The sequence below is a fragment of the Cornus florida genome, unplaced genomic scaffold, assembly GCF_030987335.1.
Source record: "Cornus florida cultivar Cherokee Brave unplaced genomic scaffold, ASM3098733v1 CherokeeBrave_3.0.0_Hap2_Chr08, whole genome shotgun sequence".
NCBI lineage: Eukaryota > Viridiplantae > Streptophyta > Magnoliopsida > Cornales > Cornaceae > Cornus > Cornus florida.
In genome coordinates this window covers 17,095,786-17,120,072 of record NW_026775578.1, presented here as the reverse complement: position 1 = coordinate 17,120,072, position 24,287 = coordinate 17,095,786, and the positions used below count along the sequence as shown (strand labels likewise).

Below are 24,287 nucleotides of genomic sequence, written 5' to 3'. Positions count from 1 at the left end.
TGGGTAATTTGGTGGTTTTGATGTTCTAGTTTAGTCATTTTCTTTGTTTTTATCAGTCACTCAATATATATCTAAGCTTAATTTTCTACATAGTGGTTTCTTAGATTTCCTTTATGATTTTGATCATCGATAGACAAACTTCTGAACAAAAAATCATTTTTATTACTACCAAGGCTCTGTGTGTTTCGAAGGAAGTTTCAAATGGAATTGTTTTTGGACAAGAAAATGGAGTTCAGGAGTAAAAAAATACATTTTCCCAAAGCTATTATGAAGACGTACTAATCTCCTTAGCTTCAAAATAATTGAGCCTTATACAGAAGCAAATTGTTTTCAGAAAAGATTTTAATTACACAAGCGCAGATTAGAGAATAAAATGATTTTTTTCTCTTTCTATAGTTTTATTAATTAAAATGAGAAGAAAAGGGGTAAAGCCCATGTTGTTGTGAGGTCTACACCAAAAATTAAATAGGGAGAAAGTTTAATACCTTGAAGGAGTTGTTATACTCCTTTCGGGATGCCCGAGGGAAAATCTCACCTTCAGTGCTTCCAAAGGAAAAACTATCTAGGCCACCATAAAATAGCAAGTAGAGCTCCTAGCTGAACGTCCATCTATTTCCCTTCCTTAAATTGAACTCCCTCAAGCCAAAATCAAATCTAAGGCCATCCTCCTCAACATCATGAGGGTTGATTTTACTGCATTCATCACCAGGTAAGAGAGCTATCTCCGGAAGCGACATTGGCCCAACATCTTTTTTTTTTTTTTTTCCTGAGAATCTAACTTCCCAAATTCTATCAGTTATCAACGTTCGTAGTATTTTTCTTTTCTTCTGAAGTTTAGGTGATTTTGAACTTAGTCATTGAGACAGTTGAGAGGAGATTGAGAGGAGATTAAGTCATTAAGTGGTTAGAAGAAGGTTTTTATATCTGAAGGTTGGAAGCTAACTCTGTTTCCCACCTTATTAGTGAGTTTGCCACATCTTTTCTTTTCTTTCTTTTTTTTTTTTTGGTCTATGCTAAAGATTCTAGCGCCATCATGAGGTTCAAAAAATATTAAAGTTGATCTGTATTGATGTGAATCACAATGCTTTAGGTAAAATACTAATAAAAAATTTCTAAGGACAGAAGAGAAAGGTAGTGATGTGGAGGTATGGAATCAGTAAGAGGTTATTTGGGGGTTGTTAAGGAAACTCAGGATACTCATGGTGTTGGTTTTCTGAAAGCTATAATTAGTAGCTGTGAATGCTTTTTTCTCGGTTGATAGACTCTTGGATATTCAAAGAGCCTTGTCTATTCTATATTTACTACCCAGCAGCATGCTCTTGCTATTATGCAGCTTTCATATTATTTTTGACAAGCAGTTGTTTTTGCATCTGCTTTTTTATATTCAGTAAAATTCTGGGGTAAATGATTGAAGCTGCTTGAACTGCATTTATGTAGGAATTTGATCCTGTAAGACATGTTCTAGAGCATATTCCTGCTGAAGAAAATGAGCTTGCATATTTTGAGGAAAAGGTAGTATTCAATTTCTTATGTCATTCTATTTCTCCATTCTACTAATGGTATTTTTAATTTTAGCGTCTGTACTGGGGCTTTTAGTTGTCCATTGGAAATGGAATTGGCTCTTTATGCTTCAAATGGGCTTTGAAAATTGTCCATTGTGTCTCATTTATCATTTATATATGTTTTTTTCTTCATAATTGTTAAAGATAAGGCATTATGGTATATCCCAAAAGATCGTTATTTTCTTCCCTTTTTAGGTAGTGTGTTGATGAACCCATGCTAAAATCTTACATTGTGTTACTGTTTGATGTATTTGGGGACACATAATATGCATTTAAATCTAAATTTATAAAAAGAGTTCCCGAACTTAGTTTTTTTGGTGCTGTGTAACGCTTATGGATTCTTCAACTGTATCATGACTGGCTTGTGTCCTCTTAATTTGAATGCATGGTCATGAAGTTCAGTGTGCAACAATTGGATGTATGCCTGGAAGTACATCAGTCTAATTCTGCCGGTGTGTGGTATGGCCTAAGGTGGACTGATAGTTTGTTGACTAATAGTTTATGGTCGGTTACCAGCAAAGATTGTCCTCTTGCACTAATTTCATTGTTGCTTTTGCTCATAGTTGGTGATCTCTGCTGGAATATTTTCCATAATTAATACATCTTGTTTATATTTTTATTTCATATGCTTCCTCTTGGATTGTTTCTAATTTATGTGGTGGTAGTTTCATGCTTCAATTTATTACTTGATTTATTGATGTGGATTTTGAAGCATTCGAACTTGGGTCTCTCTCTCTCTCTCTCTCTCTCTCTCTCTCTCTCTCTCTGAGGGTGAGGGGGATCAAACTCTTTATAAGTGGGACCTGGTGCTTCATCATCATAGAGTATATTCTGTTTGAGATCTCTATTTAATTCATTATTTATGGATCAAATTGTATTCCACTCTTTTATAGGCATCTCTTAGATTAGCACAACTGGATATGATCTCAGAACGTTTATCCCACCATGTTATGGAGCATCATGAAGAAATGGGTATGTTTCTTGCTGGAGCCTACATATTTATCATTGGTTGTTTTTAAATATGATTTTTTTTTTTAGCCAATATGTCCACAATTACGATTAATTATATATCTTGCAGATGGTTCTAATACTAATTTTGTATTTCTATGATATTTATCTTCCAATAAAGCAAGTTCTTTATCTTGTTCTGCACGTATCATGATTTTTTTAGCAGTATTGAGCTTGGAAGCACGGACACTTCTCCTAGGGGTGCTGTGGCGGTATCAAACACTTGGACATGTGTGAGACACTGCCTGGACGCGTGTCCGACACAGCTAGAAATGTCCTGAAACCTGAATATATATATATATTCTGATTGGACACGGCTAGAACATGGCAAGGACATGTTCGGAGACACTTTTAAGACACAATGGGGGTAGTTATGTTATTATTTTTCTTAGAAGAATGTGATTCCAATGTAATTTTAAAATATATTATGGGTTAATTAGAAAAATAATATAAAATTTTAGAAAACAAAAATAATAGACATCTAACTCTAAGCTCCAAATTAGCGATTTCATTCATTCAAATTAGCAATCCAAATTGGTGTTTTCTCAGTTGTATATGGGATGCGCTTCTCGTTTGATTGCTTTTCTATGAATTCTTTACTTATATATATTTTTTTATATTTATATATATTATATTATTATTTTTGACGTATTCCTGTTGTATCCGTGTCCTAATTTTGAGATTTTCCGCATCGCTGCGTCCGTATCATGTTGTACCCGCGTTCCATGTCTATCCGTGCTTCCTAGGTTCTGAGTGTGCACATATTATAGTATCCTACAATTATGTCATATAGTGGCATTTTCTTATTCTCACTTTAATAGAATGATTACAAGCATCATGAGTTTTAGTATATTTCTTTACCCCCCCTCTCTTTTTAAATCACTTTGTGAACATTCAGACTTTGTACATGCTCATTAATGTCTATCTATAGTTCTATTCTGTCTGAATGGATTGATATATGTTTGATTATTTTGCAAGGAATGCTGTGCAACTGAAGCACCACTTGATATAAATATATTCTTTGTTGGATGCTTTGCTGGTCTTTCTGCAAGGAGAGGACTAGGCCATTTATAGAATCTGTCTGACTCAGCCATAGTGGAGTTTGACAAAAAGCACCGACCCAAAAGTTCATATTCCAACGAACACTTGATTAAGAAATTATAGAGTTCCTTTTAGTCCAAGTTCAATCCAAATAACTTGTATCAGGGCCAAGAAAACACATTGCCAAGGGACTTCTCAAAAACCAGTACTGGAACCTTCATAGGAAATTTTCAGTAGTGAAAGAAAATTAAAAGGAGTAGCACAATGCATCCCATAAAGTGAGAGATAAGATGAATACAGACATGGCTTGAGGCTTCTTAGTTTTTTCCCCCCCTTATTTTTTATTTTTTCCCTCAAAGAGAATAAATATCTGGGAAGGGCTTTATGGGGCTCTTTCAAGCATCTTGTTATTGTCGGGGTTGATGTGAGCCACTGATTAAAGCAAACACCTTAACTTTTCTGGGTAGCCTAAGTGATCCAACAAGCTAGCCGAGTGAAAGAGAGAGAGGGGGCGAAGGTGTTATTATTGTGATTTAGGGAAACAAAAGTAGGATAATAGTGGAGAGTAAACCACTTCTATCCAAGCTTCAACTTTACTGATTGCTCATCCAGGTTGTGAAGAAAAGACACATCTTCAAGAAGATCAAGAGGAGAGGCAAGTTGTCAATTATTCAATCATATTGGTTTTAAAAGAAGTCAAGATTCCACTGGAATGAAGATTTGAAATGAATCATAAACCCAATGATGGTAGCCCCATGAAGATGTGAAACCCTATTGGGAGGAAAAGAGTTTCCTTGAGTTATTTAAACCCCACTGCAGATTCCCTGAAAAATGAATCGTAGATCATCTCGAGTGAAATATCTAGTGAGGAGAGAAATTGAGGTAACCTTGAGAGACGCCATTCCAGGAGTAGTGATGAGTATCCTGAGAAGCAAGATTAGCATTATAACCATTTTTGGTATCATAGAGGAATGGATTGAATTGTTTTTCAACATTAACCAAGTTTGGTCTATTTTTGTATGACACAAGAAGAAAAGACGAAAGAAGGAAAGGAGAAAGAAGAGAGAAGAGGTGAAGAATTACAGAAAGGAGATGAAGATGGAACAACATGGTACAGTGTGGTGGCTACATTGCGCAGCTTAGAGTGCTACACTCATAACAGTGCCAATCAATTATTTTTCCATGAGAATATTTTTCCAAATTTTGGTGACCGCATTTAAAAAACATCCTGGAATGGGAAGAGATTGGCTTTCTTTGCTCTCTGATGTATTTAACTGATTTCTTTGGAATTATCAATAGAGGACTCTTCCAATTATGGTTTTACGATGGGGAAGAGCTTCTAATTTATATTAAATATGCATTATACCAATGTTTTAATTGATGCTGTTACATTGCTTAGTGTTTGAATTTATATATCAGATTCTTTTTTTTATTAAGTAATATATACCATAGGTTTTTTCATTTACTTGCTTATCAACTAAAGAACAAAAAAGAGAAAAGTATTCTGATGATATGTTCTACTTCCATCCTCCTCAATGCATGCGTTTGATGATATAAATGTTACTTATGCTATTAAAAAGGATAAATTTGAGGGAGTTCTATTTCCTTTTTTTCTCCCCCGCAACCTTTCTTGGTGGTTGGTTATCCATTTTTTTTTTTTTTTTTTTTTTTTTTTCAGTTTATATCTGAATTTAGCAGTCGTTTCTAGTTTCTATAGCTGTGTTAGCAGTCTTCTTTTGTTTTCCAAATTGTATTAACTCTATTTGAGGTGTTGATAGTGGTTAATTGTTATTGGCCAGTGAAGGGGATGCATTTGGTAAGGGAATTGGAGAAAGATTTGAAGGTTGCAAATGTCATATGCATGGTAAGCAGGTGATGCTGTTGCAGTTAGATATCTGAACCCGCTTTAATTGAATCATACTTGTAATTTTAGTTGTTAAAGGCATTTACTAATTTCTTTAATGAGCCATTAATTTAACTTTCGCACATGATTTAATGGTTCTCTGCTGCACACTGATCAAAGTCCTCTTCAGTATGTAAATTAGGAATCCACAGAGGGGCTTTATAATTGAGAGGTGCTCTGGGATCAAAACAGTTGACAAAGAGGCTAAGCTTAAAATGTCCTTGCATTCTCTCTGCTCTAGAAGTCAAAGATGACTTTCCTTTAAAGGCAGATATATATTTCTTGATCTCCTCCCCTCTTCTTCATTAACTACAGAACCCTATTTATCTGACTTATTCGTCCCTCTCTAGAACCACTCTATTTTTTTTTTTTCTTTTTCTCTCTTGTCAGTACACAGTATCAAATCTATTTCTCTGTCCTTTTGAATTAGTACTACACAAATTCCTGCCATGTTTCTCTTCCCCCCTTCTACTTTGTTTATGATACCTCTTCGGGTCTCAATCTTCTACTGTTTTGGATTCTATCGGTAGAGTCTAAGAATTGTTGTAGGATTCTGATTACTGGGTATTACTGCAAGTGGCCCTCTTAATCTCTCTTTTTCTGATTGTTGCAATGGCAGTATCTTCCTCTTTTTTTATTTTATTTTTGGAGGGGCCATAATGTAATTAAAAATTTTACAACATAAGTCTAGGGTGCTCTTATTGGGCTCACATCCTCATAACCATTGGATCAAGAAGCTAACCACATAGTCTTGCAATCTGACAGCTATAAGGTCGCAAGCATAATAATAGCACTATCACGATAGTTTTTTCTTTATTTTTAATACAACATAAAAAATGAGAGGATCTAAATATCAATGATGGGGAACAAGCTTGCAGCAGAAGGACAAACATCTCTTCTCTCTCTCTCTCGTTCATATCGATAATAGATCTTATAATAATAATATATTTATATATACATATATATGAATTGAATATTGATATGTTAACTATCGTAATAATTGATTGCTTTTCTTCACCAGATTTTAACTTTCTAAAGCATGACTTCAAAGGTCCAAACTAAAATTCTTTATGGATTTTGGAGCCAGATGTAATTTTTTTTTCACACTCACCATTAAAGGGACCCGTATGTGAAGGTTTTGAAAAAAGTTTGGGAGGAATGGGGTAGCCCCAATGTAGTTCCTCTTCCTCCCCCTGGCCCTGTGCTTATCTCATGTTATTGATCTTAATAATTATGATAACTGATAAGAGTTATAGGTTCAAAGTCTGGATGATTGTATCCCATTATTGTAAATTTAGAATGATATATATATTTTATATTTTGCGTGTTATTTAGCACATGCACCTCACTTTGCTTATACCTGCCTTGAGTTGCACCTTGCTTATGCCTGCCTAGTCTCCAGGAGACTCTTTGTGCATAGTGTGCCTTGAGCATGAAACTGCTATGCCTGTAATAAACAACTAATTTTATTATAATGAAAAAACTTCAATTGATTATTATTTTTACTGTGATTATATTTATTACTGTCATTATTTTTGATAATGATGAACTTACAATTGCTAGTAAGAGTGAATCTATGGTATTCATTAGATTTATTCATTTGGTATGCGCAGAATGGAAGAAGACACCTTATCTCATCAAGGAATGAGGTATCAAGGGATCTCATTGTTACTACAAATTCCAAAAAGAAACAAGCACTTTTGGTATTTCTCTTTCTGTGGAAAACTTAGCTGTATCAGTCTTATTTTCACCAAGCATTAATTAGTTACTAGGGACATGTTGATATATTGAGGTCCATACGTACTGTGCAACTAATCTGTTAAATATAACTTATTGATTTCCACTTAGGGTCTCCATTTGTTTTGCTGAAAATGGTTCTGGAAGAAATGTTTGGATTGAAAAATTGCATTTCAAATTGTTCTAGGTTTATTTTTTCCTCTTTCTGCTTCTTCTGATATGACTGTATAGAACTTTCAAGCTAATTGAGATTGTCTTGTCTGTTTTAGCCATATCTGTGAAATCTTTGGAGAAGCTTTATGTGCACTAATATTTTGTTAAAACCTCAAAACTGTTATATCTTGCCAAAGTCACATGTAATGTTTTCCTTTTCCAATGGTTTAATATTTTTTGAAAAGCAGTGTTTAGAACCTTGGATGAGCATCCTGGCGAGCTGGTTATTTTCTTTTCTTATAATTATGCTAAATAGTTTCTTTTCCTTCTTGCATCATGTGGAGTTCAGAGAAGAGCTTCTTCTTCTTCTTCTTCTTTTTTTCCCCTTTGGGCAACCTTTAAGTGTTTCCTATGTTAGTAAGTGTTAAGGAAGAACTTTGGTTTTGACAGGAGCAGTTCTCTCAATTTATCTTTAAATGTTGAAAAATAGATTACATAGAAAAGATGCAAGTTGTCTTGAGTTTAAATATCCTTAGCTTCCAAAGAGTCAAATATGGACATTCAATCTGTATAAAAAGTAGTTTTTAGTATTCAAGTTAAGGGGAAAGGTTATGTTTCATTGAACTTGCTTTCTCTTTGTTTCTTCTCAATGTGATATTCTCAGAATTCCTGCATAGTGTTGGTTATGTAATAATAGTCGAGTCATTATGGTTCTGAGTTTAGATTGACTTGAATTTCTGGGAACCTTTTTTGGAATTGATGACATGATAAATTGATATGATCTGATAAATCACACCACCATATAACAAATATTGCAACTTGCAGGACATGCTTCCTATTTTAGCTGAGGTTCGTCATGCATTGGACATGCAAGTGGCACTCGAAAACCATGTTGAGGAAGGAAACTTCTGTAAGGTGAGTTATCTAGTTTTAATATTATTCTCTGTACTATGCATCTTAGTCCCTCAATTCTTTTGTTTTTATTTATTATTTATTATGTGTATATCTCACAAAAAACTTCTGCTAAACACTCACTTCATGTGTTGTGCAGGCGTTCCAAGTCCTATCTGAGTATTTGCAGCTTTTAGATAGCTTGTCAGAGCTTTCAGTCATACAAGAGATGAGCCGTGGTGTGGAGGTGAATATTGACAAACTATTAGTAACCTTTTTAAGTCAAACATGTACCAGATTTCTTTCTCCGTTTTTAGTACATACTTTCAGCATTGCTAAGCCATCTTTTCAGTTCATTTTTAATATTATATGACTGTATTATTAGATTTCTTCACTTCAGAGTAAACATTTTCCCATTTTACTTGTCTGATTGTTCATATACTCTGGGTCTTTTTCTTGACACCCTTGCAGGTTTGGCTGGGAAGAACTCTTCAAAAGCTGGATTCGCTTTTGATAGGAGTTTGTCAAGACTTCAAAGAGGAGTCCTATATAACTGTCAGTGCATCAGCCTTTTACTGTGAAATAAATCAGTATTATTTTTGGAAAGTGGAGTGCATAAGTTAGTTGAATTCTGCTTATTTGATACCCTTCTGATACAGTGACTTTCTCAGTTTGATTTTCTTTTTGTCTGTCTTCAAATTGCTGCTGCTTTGATTTTTTATTTATTCAGTTCCTAAATTTTATATTTCTATTTGTTATTTATCTGTACATGGGCTGATATGACGAAGACTGGGTGATTGCAATTGTATCAACTGGTATTGATATGGATTGGCTGCCAGTCTGCATAACATGTTGTAGAACTGTCAGGATGTTATGGGGCTTATATGATTCGTAAGCATTCTTTATATAAGCCAGCTCCATTCACTGTGTTGTCATGGTTAATTCTTTGGCAAAATGGTCAATGTTCGACTCTTGTTCTGCTTTCGTACTCCACTCAGCACAGATCAGTCATTACTGTTATTAGCTTTGGTTTAAATACGTGCACTATTTTTTTTTTTGCATCAAAACCATGGATTAAGTCAGGCTATGCAAAAATTTTGATTATATTTAGGTTCTTTAGAGTTAGTTTCCCTTTGAAGGTTTTGTTGTTTTGATTGATATTCAGTACCAGTTACGATTTACTCATTTTTCAAAATTTTAGCCAAACTGAATGTTTATTTCCATGCTTAAGTTTCTGCAAAGATAACTGTCTTCCAGGGGCGGTTCAATCACAAGCGACTGATACACTTGACTAAGGCCTCACGGAGATGACACTCCATAAAAAGGTCCCATATAGATAAAGTTCAATAGAAAGAGTCCATATAGATATGGTTAATTAGATTTTCACATAATTTAGTTATAGGTTTCCTTCGTTAATGATAATAATTGATTGAATTCCACATGTGCTTTCTCTCCGATTTTATAGATTGAATTGAACTGGGTAATTATCTGATAGACTTCTTCTCTAACTATCTCTCTTTTCCCACATCTTTTCTTACTCTTCTAAAATTCTTCTCATTTGTTATTATAATATTTTCTTCTTTTTTGGACTCCTTTTAATTGTTTAATTAGAAAAGTTTCTAAAATATATAGACTATTAATATTATTTATGTTAATATACGGAAAATAAAAGAAAATTTTCATTGAATTTATTGCTTTAGGCCTCAATTTGTATCGAGCCGGCCCTGCTGTCTTTTAATACTACTCTACTACAATTTGTTTTTGTATGTTGAATTTATTAATTTATAATTGGAAGTTAACGATTTTTTTGATATGCTGTTTCGCTCTGTGCTTATGTGGACATGCAGCTTAGGTTCTCAAATTTAATTTAATTTATTTTTATTTTATATTTTTCATAAGCAGGTCGTTGTATTAATTGTCAAAAATTTTGCAGTCAGTACAAAGTATATCAGTAGGGGTATACCCCCACAATACAAGCACACCAGTTTTCAATTTATGTACGGTGTCATTATAAAACTTTAATATATTGATAATGATTAGTTATCATGCATTTCCAAGAATAATGGTCGCAAAGAGAAGCAAGCTTCTAGAAGCAACTTTCATGGTACATGAGGAGTCAGTTGTGATTCTTGCATGGGGGTAGAACACAAGTTAGTTGCAAGGATCTTCTATTGTGGATGACACCTTCGGTTTGGAACCATAATCTTAAGCTTTCTTTTCAAGATCTTCAAAGACGTTCTCTTGTGATAAACTGCTGTCGTATCATGCTATAAACAAATAATTCAAGACATTCAAAACTTTAAGAAACTTCTTGTGTTTCATTTTTGTTGCAGTTCATATTGTAAATTTAACATATTAAGGGCATTCTGACTGAGACAATTTGATAACAAGAGCTGGGATGGTTAAAATAAGAATGCATTCTTAGTCAGAAATTTTATTTGAAACAAAAAGCTATTATCTAATAATTTTCGTAGAGTACTTATCTTTTTTTCCTGAATTCGTAGAGTAATTATTGGTAAGTATTAGTATTATATTTGAGTTGAAGTGTATTTTCTTACTATAAATCTTCATTATTCTATTACCAAATTGTAGAATTTTTATTCTTCTGATTAGAACATATGTGCATATGCAATATACAGGTATACATTACCCAAACCTTTGAATGCCTTTGGGACAAGCATATCAAGGACCTGTTCTTTTAGTTACTTCTACTTCTGATTTGTGCTTCCAAGGAACCTGGTAACAAAAAATGGAATACTCTGACATTACCATTGTGAGCTGTGAAATGTTAAACGACAACTGAGACAAGTAAAAAAGAGTGATATATGAAATACGAAATGAGGGGAATATAACATCAGGATACAGGTGCGTAAAGCACATAGAGAAATGGAAGAATGATGAAGTTAAGAACATTTACTTCTTCATTAACTTCAGTTCTGTGATTTAAATATCTGTTGGACACATATTTAACTCATTACTCCATGGTTATTAAAAGAACCCCCAGGTGCAGAAAAGCTCCAGGCTCTTCATAGTCTGCTGAAGCCTCTTAACTTACCATAGGCTAGTCCCCATCAATCAGGTGTGTAGATGAAGGGCTGTGCACTTTTACTGCTCTCTAGACTTGAAAAAAGGTGTCTTTGTTTTTCAATCATTCACTCATATATATATATATATATATATATTATATTAACTTTAGTGTCTGTTAATTGACATGCTCTATATCACATAGATTAATCTTCTCAGATGTATGACAGGATCCATGAGCTAATGTTTGACTGCTTGCATTTGATATGTCTAGAGCTTGATTCCAAATATTTATAAGAACATAATATATATTTAAAATCTATATGATTATAGCCTTTCATTGTTGCAGATTATGCATGTGCATTGTGAAAGTACGTATGCACATTGATATACTCTTCCTTTGATATATAAAATAATGGTAAAATAAAATAATGCCTCTTTCTTTCCTTCGGCCTTACCTGCTGAACCAAACAAAAGGTGGTATGGGCAATTTCCTTTCCCTTGGGATACCTTTTCAATCCCTCATACCAATCAGAGCATCAGAATTTGGCCTTAGTAATACGGGTCTGGTGTTTGTTTTTTCCCCAATAAATCAGCTATAGTGTTTGTTTCTGTCACGGATAGTGGGAATTTTGGGTGTTTATTTGTTATTCTCTTAGAAAATATCTGTTCTTTAGAGATCTTAATGTGGATAATATATATATATATTTAAATGGATGAATTTGGATTCTATACTTAGTTTTGGACAATTTTCTTTTTTACTTTTGTGTTATAACTCGCAGCAGGGAAGTTATATAGAAACCCTACAGTTTGAAGTTTTTTTATTTTAACTTAAACTGTATTGTCAAATTTAGGTACTGTCTTTGAACTTCATTAATTTTCAAGAGTATAGGAATCATCATTAAAATCATTTGCTGTTGTTTGAAGTTAGCTGTTGTTTGCCGTCTAGCAGAAGCAAAAGCTCTTGCTGTTCCTTTTAAATGTTATGGACTGCTTTCATTTAAATGAAGTCAGTAAAGAAATACTCCTATTGCTTAATCTGTTATCATTTTTCTTTATCAATCTTGGTTCTTTGATTTTCTTTTGGGTGCAAACTTGAGGTTGATTTGAAAGAGTTTTGCAATTCACAGGTGGTCGATGCTTATGCATTAATTGGGGATGTTTCTGGTCTTGCTGAAAAGATACAAAGCTTCTTTATGCAGGAGGTTCTTTCTGAAACACATTCTGTTTTGAAGAGTATTGTGCAAGAGGTACGTTGAGGTAATTAATATATTTTTGAAGCAGTAGGAGATAAACATGGGGAAAGAAATGGGATAATTTTCAACATTTTGATGTTAATAGACTGTTTATAAAACTATTATTTTGACTGACCATTTATGAGGGTGAATAAACTTTGTTTTGCTCTTTATTGATACCTTTTATCCATTGCGTTTTGACACACTTCAATTTGTAAGAGTTTTTCACCATCTTCTTTATGGATTATGGGAATACCGTGGAGCCAATTCTTTTTCAATATAAATATATGTGAAACTGAAAATTGAGAAATGATATTCATGCTCCACTTCCTGCCCCTAAAAGAGGAATTGACACAGTAATCCTTCTAAAGCACTCTCACCCTTCACTTTTGTAGTGCGAGTGTACAAAATTGGAGTGCCAACATCATATCCTATTCTGAATATGCATGATTATGTGATAGTTGTGTGTATGCAAGAAATAACAAAGAACAAAACTTTTGTTGACCACTACTTCCAAAAATCCCCCCCCCCCCCCCCCCCCCCAAAATCACTACTTTCAAAAATTGCAACTACAGAAAACTATGAACTAAAAACGTTATTTATTTATTTGTGATGTGGCCCGAATTTGGTGCCGGGTCGTGTTGAGACCCACTTACGACCCGGTGACATGTTGGATGAGTTTTTTTTTTTGGACCCGTTTTTTGCTCATGGGTCGTGAACCCTAATTAGTCTCTTGTAGCCCGATATATAAGGGCGCTTAGGGTCTGGAGTGGTGTAACAGAGAGACTATGAAATTCATACAAAAGTATAGTGGAGCTGAAAACTTGTAATTTCCGATTTTACACTTAGTGAAGACTTTTGCCGGATCCCAACGGTGGACATAGGCTGTTGCTGAACCGAGTATAAATCTTTGTGTTCTTTGTGTAGTATGTTTACTTTTCTGTCGTGATTCTTGGTTCTATCTTGGATTCGTTGCGTTTTTTGTAACATTAATATTAGTAATGGTTCATTGAAGTGCGCTCAAGGGAGGTGCGCATCCCAAAAACATGTTGCAGGGATACTGTTGGCTCAAAACAAGTTGGGACCACCATCGCCTAATACCCCAGAAAGAAATGAAATGAAAAGTTCAATTTGTATCTGTTCCATTCTCTCTGTGCGTGCACACACAAGCACTTTCAGCTTGTTGAATCAAACTGCAATCCCGTATTGATTATATCATTTGTGAATTCATGTTCATGCAACATTTCCTAAGCAATTAAAAAATCCATCACTTCTTTCTTTCTTTCTTCTATAACAACCTTGCTATTAGGTTTTAGACCTTTATTTTAGAGATTATTGCTTGTATTTTCTCGCTTTCTTATTGAATGACATCCTCATTAGATGATTAATTTGATTTGGCAGGATCTGGAAGCTCCCAATACGCAAACTAGTAGGTAAAATTTTTATGCTTGACATCCGTTGTTTGGTTTACATAACAGCTGCCTCCTGTTCTGATTTGATTCTTGATTTATCTCCAATTTCTGGTTCCAGACTTACCTACAGTGATTTATGCCTTCGGATACCTGAATCGAAGTTTAGGCAGTGTTTGTTAACTACACTAGCTGTCCTTTTTAAATTGATGTGTTCATATTATGCAATCATGAGTTTTCAACCAGAGAATAAGGTAATTTTCATCACTGTTACTATTGCATTAGTCATTTGTGTTAATTATTCTGTTTATATTTTTAATTTTGATTACATATTATATTCTGCTGCATTGACTTCAATCTCGTATTATCATCTTCTGATCTTTTTTTTTTTTTTGGCAAGAACCACACACACCCACTAGGCCACAAGGCCCTTGTTTATCACCTCTTGATCTTTTGCTCTCTTTTTTACAAAATCTAATTAATGGTTATGTGCTCTTGGCTAATTAATTCAACTCATTTTTTTTATTCTTATTTATGGCTTTTAAGCCTTTTTTTTATTTTTTATTTTTTATTCCTGAATGGGGTATTTTATATAGAGAGAAAAATTACAAAACAAGGAGGCGGCATACCTCCTTATACAGAAACAGAAATGGAGAAAGCCCATTTCCAGTAGTTGCCAAGAAATGAAAAACAAAAGGAGCACATCATTAGGAACTGAAAGCAGCTACAAGATCCAGAAGACTAATGTTGAGATATGACAGAACATCCCACACAATAGCCTTAGCAAGATTTGAGGCTTGATCCCTAACCCCAGTGTGAAGAGAAGTATTCCTTGCTGACCAACTTTTACATGCTTAAATGTCTAATTCGAGCACTGAACTTAAGCCCTTTTCTCAAGTGACTGGATTGGGCATATGAATCCATGGTGAGCACATTAGCAAGGGGCATTAAGTTTAATTACGACACTTTTTGTACTTGAATATTTACAAGTCATTAAGGGGTATATTGGTACATTGTAAGATTAGTGTTTCTAAGTATTTAGGTTCACTGACATTTAACAATCATTTGGTTAACCCCAAGGGGTTGGCTCAAGTGGGTAAGTTACTTGGCCCTGGTGCCTCAGGAAGTATCAGATCTAAGGTTCTACTCCTCTAGGGTGGAAACAACTCCTTTGGGATTTTTTTTTTTTTTTGGGGGGGGAGGGAGGGGGGGTGTGTGTGTTTGGTTTAGTTCATTTGGTTATAGGAATAGTTAATTCTAATTTGGGACTGAGTGAGTTCTACTATAGAGTTTGAAAAGTCCTTTGTGGTGAAAAGTTTTTGTAGTAAGAAGTTCTAGTTTTCTTTAGGCTTTTTTTTTTTTTGGGGGGGGGGGGGGGGGGGTGGTGTTTGGTTTAGTACCAACTAGGAAAAAAAAAAAAAAACGTTCATTTGGTTATAGGAATAGTTAATTCTAATTTGGGACTGAGTGAGTTCTACTATAGAGTTTGAAAAGTCCTTTGTGGTGAAAAGTTTTTGTAGTAAGAAGTTCTAGTTTTCTTTAGGCTTTTTTTTTTGGGGGGGGGGGGGGGGGGGGGGGGGGGGGGTTGGTTTAGTTTTTCGTGTTTCTACTGGAGAACCGTTATGTAGGTTGAACCGCAGACAATTCCAAAATCACAATGCATTAATCCACATATTTTTCTGACATAAATAATTTAAACAATTGAAGGGAATAGTGCTGAAGTTTTAGCAAGCTGAGTGTTCATTGAAACTTGAAAGACAAATAACTCAGAAATTAGAACATAGCACTCGGTAAAATTTTATGAAATTTCTAAATTAGTGAACGTACACTGCAATTAATGCTTTTACTTGTGGGAATACTAATTCTAATGTGTAAATAATTATTCAGTTTTGTAATGCAGACGACTGTTAATTTTTTAAGAAGTTTAAAACTTGCAGCCTTTTGAGCAGATTCATGAATTGTCCTTTTCAGATTGCTATTCTTTTCGATTTTCATATAATTTTTTTGCTTCTTTAGTGTGTATTTTAATATATTTAACGCATGCTTCCCTTTTTTTTTTTTTTGCGGTGAGTGTATTAATTTATGTATTTTTGCTAGGTTTTTTTGCTTCAATGCCTTTTGCTAGATTTTTGGGATTTTTGTTGGGTTTTGTTGTGTGTAATAGAGTGATGCAATTCGGGTGTTCTTCCTCATTTTGCAGTCATCGATATTATATGGAGCTATTTGTATATCCTTATTACAGGTTCCAGCATGCCAAACACCGCATACGAAGCAGAAGAAAGGTGACATTTCAGGATTATCTGGGGATGTTCAGCATGTTGATTCAGTAGCAAGAAGCTCTTGTAATTTCCAGGCAGATGATGGTTTGCTTTCTGAATCTGTGAACAGAATGCCTGTTTTACCTACTACAGAGGATCCTACGACAACCAACACTTCTTTTGCTGATGATAGTAGAACCAATGGCTCTATGTATATAGATTCTCCTGATTCAGTTGGTGAGGCGAGGAATGGGGGGAGTGCATCAAGTAGTGAATCGCCATGGTTTCAGTTGCGAAAAGATGCTACATCATTTGTTTCACAAACCTTACAGAGAGGCCGCAAGAATCTTTGGCAACTTTTAACAAGCCGAATGTCAGTATTGCTTTCTTCTGCTGCTGTTTGTTCAAGCAGCATGCATCAATTTTTGAGAAATTATGAAGATCTGAATATCTTTATCTTGGCTGGGGAAACTTTTTGTGGAGTTCAAGCAGTTGAGTTCAGGCAAAAAGTGAAGGCCGTTTGTGAAAATTATTTTTTTGCTTTTCATCGGCAAAATATATATGTAAGTTGACTTGATGGCTCTTTTGTAAATAAATGACCAGATGTCTCCACATCATTCTTATTTGTTATTGGTTTGAATTATTTAATTAATAATCTTCTGTTTTTCAGGCACACATTTCTGTTTCTTGTTCTTTATTTTAAGTGCCATTTCGCATATTTCTAATCTTTTGCTCCTTTCATAATTTATTGATTTTATTTATAGTATTATAGAAAACTACATGCACATGCGCATATATATATATATATATATATATATATATATTCCAATAATTTGTGCATTGCCACTCATTTCCCTTTATGTTCCAAGAACTTTATGTTGTGCTGTTAGTTGAAGGCATTGTCTATCTAATATTTCACTTTTAGTTCTTGTAGAGGGTATTCGACACACAAATAACATCATTACGCGTGTGTCATAACACTATCATATTATTTCCCTTCTTCAAAAACATTATTTTTATCTTGTGTTGTCCATGTTTTTGTTAGTTGCATTCTGCAAAAATCTCCAGATTAATATATGGACAAATAAATCGTAGGATTTTGAAAAGTTTCAATATAATAAAATTTCCTTCTTCAAACATTATCGAAACCTACCATCTTTTGAACATAGAGCTTGTATAATCTTTTTGCCTTTAGAGTTCTATCAATTAGAACACCACCACCATATACATACATGCTGCTGCTTGTGTTTTGGAAGTAGAACAGTGGTGAAGATTATGGCGATTTCTGGATTTTATGGACCATTTTTATGGATGTTTCTCACTTGCTAGTTGCTGAATGATTTGGTGTCTCCATTTGCTTTGAGTTGACTGAGACTACCAACAAAAATTGAAAATGATATTTACGGAATGGAATGTACAGCCTGGATATACAATTAACTGTATGGCTCATTATCTGTGTGTATGTACATATATGTGCACCTATTTTTATATGTGGTTTAAAGTCTCGCTTTCAGATACTTTATTGTGTAGTTTATTCAGTTGGTTTCAATTTGGGAATATAGGTGGTGTATAAAATATGCTCATGAAATCACTTTGTCTTACCAAATACAGTTTCGCTTTTGGTGAGTTCTAGCATACTTGGATGAGTATTGTTATGTAATTGTTATATGACTACGTGACTCTGCAGAAGGACTATCACCCTCGCAGAATAAACTTGATGCACTTTCATCATGTATTTATTCCTTCCAATATCAAATTATTGTTATCAGATGATAGTTGAAAACCATGTTAATCTGTAGTATGTATTTATACGTATGTATGTATATATATATATTATGCATATTTACAGATATCAACACATTTTCATCAAGTGTACTGCTATAGGTTATAAATTTTGGACAGCTATAGCAGATGAACTGGCTCTAAGAATCCAGAAAGTCAAATGTTAATGGCTTAATTAGGAGCCTCTTTTGAGAAGCCATACTATCCGATTGTAGTATAATACATGTATAGTATGGCGTCATAAAAAGTATTTGTTCTTTTCCTTGTACTTTAAAAGAAAAGGCTCCATTTGTGATTTTTATTTAATATAGCTTACACACGCATAAAAGATATGTAATGTACATGCACTAACCAACTATGCTCTTTAACAGTTTGTTTGTGAGAGAGGGAGGGAGTGCCTGGCACCTGGTTGCCATCCGTACATAGTTGATTGCTTGTTGATTTTGATCATTCAAATGATTGCTCAAGTAATCTTGACCCTTTTGATAATTGGTGGGGTTTGAGGTTTGAATTAAGTGGTTCCACTTTACTTTCTTTATTTTTTTCTTTGGGGGGTGTGTGCGTGTTGGGGGAGGGGGGCAGGCTTTGGTATCTGTTTATAAGTTACTGTTACAGTGAATCAATATTCTTGGCGCTTAAGTTTAACAGTCCGATTTTCAGTCTATGACTCATGCCATGAATTGTTCTTGCACTGTTTGGGCCATATTTGCAGATCATTTTGTGTCATATCACTATCTGAATGCATTTATAAGATGACCAATATCATCTTTTATTTTTCAGGCACTGAAAATGGTCATGGAAAAGGAGAATTGGCTGAAACTGCCGCCAGACACAATACAAGTGGTAAGTTTTGCTGGCCTTGTTGGTGATGGAGCGGCCCTTATTGTCCCATCTGATCGCATCTCATCTAATGCTGGAGTGCTGCACTCCAGTAAATCAGCAGACTCAATTGAAACTGGCTCTAAGAAAAGTGGATTTTCCCATTGGCTTAGTAATGGAAACCCATTTTCGCAGAGACTAAGCTGTGCTTCCAAAGAATATCATGATTCATTTTTACAAAATGGGTCAGCAACCTCAGGAGAAGCTGATGTTAAAACTGATGATTCTCACAAAGATAAGCTATCTCCGAGGAATAGTGTTGAAAATAATGTGAATGGCAATAATTCTGTTTCAGAAGATGAAAATGAAGATCTTCATGCAGACTTCATTGATGAAGATAGCCAACTCCCGAGTCGGATTTCGAGACCTAATCATTTAAAAAATTACTCTTCACATTGTAATGATGAAGAAACGATAGCACAAACAGGGTCGTCGCTTTGTCTTCTAAGGTGAATTACTCTTTGTTCAGACACTAGGATACTAAATATGTTCGTAGATGCCCTGAGCTGAATTTAGTTTTACGCAATAGGTTGATGGATAAATATGCAAGGCTAATGCAGAAGCTAGAGATAGTTAATGTTGAGTTCTTTAAGGTATGTCCATATCTGATAATTTTCCTCTTATTCATTATTTCTATCTGTTTAGTTTACAATCTTATTGTATCAGTGTTTGTGCCTTTTTCCTGATTTGTCATTTCTTACAGGGAATTTGCCAATTGTTTGAGATTTTTTTCCATTTTGTGTTCGAAGCATTTGGTCAGCAGAACACTTTTCCTAGTGGAAAAGGCTTGAATGACTCTCTCACTTGTAAGATTCACTAGTCCTTGTTCCTCTCTCTCTCTCTCTTTCTCCCTTATAAAAAAGAATACCTTATATATTGATTCTTTTTCTTTGTTTCTTTGTATTGTGATTTTTCATCATATTTCTTGTTCGATCCTTTTCTTAAAGCTAATTATATCTGGTCTGAGATACTTGTTATTTTGAGGGGATCTCTTCATTATAAATTACTTCTTTCTTGTGGTCCTCAGATCGGCTGAAGACAGCCTTATCCAGAATAACACAAGATTGTGATCAGTGGATAAAATTCCAATCTGCATCATTTTCTTCCTCTACATCCACATCTTTGAATGATGTGACACCTACTAGTCCACCCAGTCACTTGCCCAGCACATATTTCGGCCTGAAGGTACTTATTTCCAATTTTCAGGTCACTGGCTTCTTTCTTGCTTGCAGAAATTTTTGTTTCTTGTTGTAATTAAGCAAGTTACTTGGATTCAAGTAGCTTTCCTGAATTTTTGTTTCAAACTACGACTACATAAGATTTGGTGTCTGTTAATATCATGAGCAAAAAAATATTTATGTGTCTTCTAGTTCATTGTTGACTTCTAATTTCGTGTGTGATTTATCAATCTCGGTTCAATTTCTGATAGGTATCAAGACAAACAAAGAGCAAACCGTGTCCTTGTTTTTTACAGTTGTGCCTTATGTTGTTACTTACTCTCTTGGCCTTGTCTGTTAGATAAAGTTTGCATTCATGTTTTATATTCTTATTTTCATTTAATTTTTCTTGGAAACAACATAATTCATTATGAAAATATATTAGAGAAGTCCTATCTGATGGCTGATGCTCTCCTCATTTATTCTTTTTCCTTCTTTCTTACAAACCTGAAGGTCTCAAACACCATTAACAACTTCGTATAAGAGCACCTACCAAAAAATGTTATCTGAACATATCAACATCAAATGGACCTGGAGATTATTTATTTATTTATTTTTGATAAGTAAATTTGACCTGGAGATTATTGGTGCAAAGAACTATCCATGTGGATGACCGGCTCTCTTGTGGACCATATAATTAGGGATCTGAACAATATATGTAGTCTTTATTTACTCAGATTTGAAATACACCAGCTTAGTTGACATGGCGGTATCTGATTAGTCTCTTAACCTAATATGTTAGCTGTTCAATTCCACTTGTTGCCTATAGAAAATGTTTAAAAGAAACAGAACCTTAGGTTGGAATTTCTCCTCTTTTATGGCTTCACATCCCTTATATCTCCTAAGGTATTTAATTGCTTGTGTTATCTCTTTATACGCTGCTTTGGTTATAGTCTATGAAGCATGGAGACGGACAGGGGTACGAATTGACACGGTTAGGGCGATATGACAAATTTCAAAAAAATAGGACACTGACACGACAGTGATATGACAATAAAATAATAAAACAATTTTTTATTATATATAAAAATTTAATTTTTTGCTCAATTTCTAATCTATATTTACAAATATAACCCATTTAACTGACTTTGAAAAACATAAAAGGTTCACATGCCCAAATTCCCTCTCTCTCATCTCCTTGATCTCTTCATCTCACTCTCTTCCTCTCTTTGTTTCATTCACAGCTCCCAGTCTCTGTATTCCAGTGGTTTGTCTCTCATCCCCTCCATATCTTCACATAGTTAGATCCTTATCTCTTATTTTATACATATCTCTTTGAATGAATGCACACACACATATATTTATACAGCATCTTCATCCTGACATAAAAAAAAAAAAAACCTCCGCACAGACATATCCCTGCATTTCTGACAGCATGTCCGATCTTAAAAAAAAATGACACTTCTGCAGAGTGTTGGACGCGTGTCTGACACGGATATAGAACCCCTCCTTGGCATGCCAGTGTTTTAGAGGTTATAGTGAACAGGGTCCTAGGTACTAAAAAAAGGGCTTTAAGTGTGTTTTTTTTTTCCTTTCAACTAGAATTATTCATTTCTGTAGCTAAACCAAAGGATTGTCTGCACAAAAATATCTCATTACGATAAGAAAATAAAAGAATTATTTATCTCTATGGACTTGCTAGCTTTCATTAATATATTTTCTTTTCTTTTTACATATTTTAAATTATCCAATAAGGGGACGAGTACTGGCGAAGAGGAATCTTCTGTTTTCTAGCACCTAAATTTTTGTTATCCTTTTGGTGCTTAACTTTGCTGCATTCTTCCAACCCTATTTTTGCTTGCTCTACTCAGTTGTGATCATTGAAGAAACTATCAAATGCTCTTCATAAATTCGTGTCCTTCTATGCGATACCCTGTAAAAATATCTGATGTCGTGAACTTCCTTTTTTATCTTTTATCCTCAGTGTCTAACGTTTCTTTGCCTCTAGGTATTGTAGAAGCACTCTATCAACATTGGAAGGGCAAGATGTGTGAGAAAGTGGAAGTTTAGGTCGAATTGGGACTAAAAGCTGAAGTAGAAAAATACTAGAGGGATAAAATGGGTATTCACCACGCACTGAAAGTTTGATGGTTTTGTTGTGGGATATGTATTAAGATTGTTGGCCAAGGGCTTTAATCTAATTAGGAAAAAAAAAAAAGTCATGTAAAGTTTGACCGTCTATTTTAGCTGCTTCTGTGGTTGGATATGGATAATGCTCTCCAACATGTATTGTTGGTGGAAGAAGTTTGCATAGCAGATACAAATCAGTCAACAAATCACTCAAACATTCTGAAACAATAGGGTAAGTAAATCGTAAGTCATGTAATTGATGATATCTCTTTGACTTAAATTGTTCCAGTGAAGAAGTTAAAATTTGGATAAATATGTGCAAGGAATTTGAGATTACAGTGGGCCAATTAAGGCACTTAATTGGCATTGAGGTTGTTAGGTCAAAGAAGGTAATTGTTGTCCCACAAAAACCTGATTCCTTAACATCCAAAGTGTGGTCTATTTTCATTTAAAATGCAGCTGTTGAAGAAATAAATCGAGTGGATTTAATGTCAAGTAGGTGACCATGACTAGTTTCTTGACTGAATGGATCTCAAGAATTCTCCGAAGATGATAAAAAACCACTGCTACATTACTCCACTTCCTCTTAAATGCAAGGCATTTTATATTGAAGTTTTGGTTATCTAAAGTGGCAGTCTTTATTGATGCATACCGAACATGACTACTTTGTGATTCACATCTAGTTGTTGCACTTTTCTTGTGGAAAATATGATAATTGGGTAAAAACATAATAAACGGACACTTAAATGATCATTTGGTAAAGTATTGAACAGAAATTTGGGCTATACATGGGGAGTGTGTGAATTTGATTGGGTGAAAACTTGGGTACACAAAAACATATAGAATGATATTCTGACAATAAGGGGACTTAAGTCCATTATAGTTATTTATGTGAAAAAAATAAAATCTGTTTGACTACCAGATTATCCGTGCAAACTCTTAGGCCATGTTTGTTGTGGTTGAATGGAATCAAATCTGAGGGAATGGAATGCTTTTCTTTCCATTCTTGTGTTTGGTGTGGTCTATTAAAGGTGGAATCATCATTCTCCACCATTCTTGGAGAATGGTCATTCCACCAGAATCATTCCTTCTCTTTACCAATGGAATGGGCATTCCATTCCCACATGGAATACGATTAAAAAAATTATTACAAAAAAACCTATTCATCATCCCTTTTCTAAACCAAACCCATCTCTGTTCTCTTCCAACCCATCGACATCTTCCAACCTATTCGTCGTCTCCCTTCGCTGTCTTCCTCCGCCGCCGGAGACAGATTCGTCTTCCTCCATCTTCCTCTCTCACTACCCCTTATCTCACCACCGTTGCCGGAGACCACAACACAACACAACCCAACCCAGCCGTCGGAGACAGATTCTTCTTCAGCAAAGAACACCATCAATTCAGCAACCCCAAATCCAACAGAGAGTTTCTGAGCTTCTTTCTCTATCTAGAAAGCAAAGAATCGAAAAACTTGAACTACCCAATTCGTGAAGTGAGGGGAGAGAGAGTCAGAGAGGGGGAAAAATTGAAGAGAAGAATGACGGAGGAGGAGAGAAGAAAGCATTTCTTTCAACTGGGTCCCACTGTCTTCTTACTGATTATAGATGCATATACAGAGATGGAAGCCTGCGTGTGTCACCAAAGCAATTCAAAATTGTATTATTTAACTGGGTTATATGTCTTAGGACGAAAAATCTAGAAATTTTCAGATTTAAATTTCAATGGAGGTGCATGTATTTGTATACGCTAGCCCTTATTTCAGATTCGTCTTCCTCTCTCACTACTACTTATCTCACCACCGCCGCCGGAGACACCTCCTTGCCCTAATCTTCAATGCCTTGCTTGCCCCAAATTTATTTCTGATGTTAATTTTTTTGTTAAATTTATTTATTTATTTAATTTTTAAGTTAAATTTCTTTATTCATGATAAAGTGTAATTTGGAGATATCAATGTAAATTAATTCCATTCCAGCTTTTCAATAGGTTCAACCAAACACACGAATGAGAATTATCATTCCATATTTACAGCATTCCATGTTTGTAACCAAACACTAGAATGGAATGGGCATTCCCATTCCATTCTCAGCTTCATTCCATTCCCACTCTATTTCATTCCTG

General features: G+C 34.7%; 1 protein-coding gene across 2 annotated transcripts in view; it reads left to right on the top strand.

Annotated features, from left to right (window-relative positions):
- The window catches only part of LOC132269801 (uncharacterized), a 37,454-nt gene that overhangs the window by 4,374 nt on the left and 8,793 nt on the right, over positions 1 to 24,287 (top strand). The window contains exons 3-17 of one of the 2 annotated variants that reach the window (XM_059771043.1): positions 1,438 to 1,512; positions 2,456 to 2,534; positions 5,411 to 5,475; positions 7,128 to 7,217; positions 8,230 to 8,319; positions 8,456 to 8,542; positions 8,767 to 8,850; positions 12,450 to 12,569; positions 13,956 to 13,987; positions 14,085 to 14,217; positions 16,206 to 16,784; positions 18,784 to 19,331; positions 19,412 to 19,475; positions 19,586 to 19,688; positions 19,910 to 20,067. In XM_059771043.1, coding sequence (XP_059627026.1) covers positions 1,438 to 1,512; positions 2,456 to 2,534; positions 5,411 to 5,475; positions 7,128 to 7,217; positions 8,230 to 8,319; positions 8,456 to 8,542; positions 8,767 to 8,850; positions 12,450 to 12,569; positions 13,956 to 13,987; positions 14,085 to 14,217; positions 16,206 to 16,784; positions 18,784 to 19,331; positions 19,412 to 19,475; positions 19,586 to 19,688; positions 19,910 to 20,067 — 2,307 coding nt within the window. Of the gene's footprint in view, positions 1 to 1,437; positions 1,513 to 2,455; positions 2,535 to 5,410; positions 5,476 to 7,127; positions 7,218 to 8,229; positions 8,320 to 8,455; positions 8,543 to 8,766; positions 8,851 to 12,449; positions 12,570 to 13,955; positions 13,988 to 14,084; positions 14,218 to 16,163; positions 16,785 to 18,783; positions 19,332 to 19,411; positions 19,476 to 19,585; positions 19,689 to 19,909; positions 20,068 to 24,287 lie in introns of both variants that reach the window. The other variant, XM_059771041.1, reaches the window with a different exon arrangement.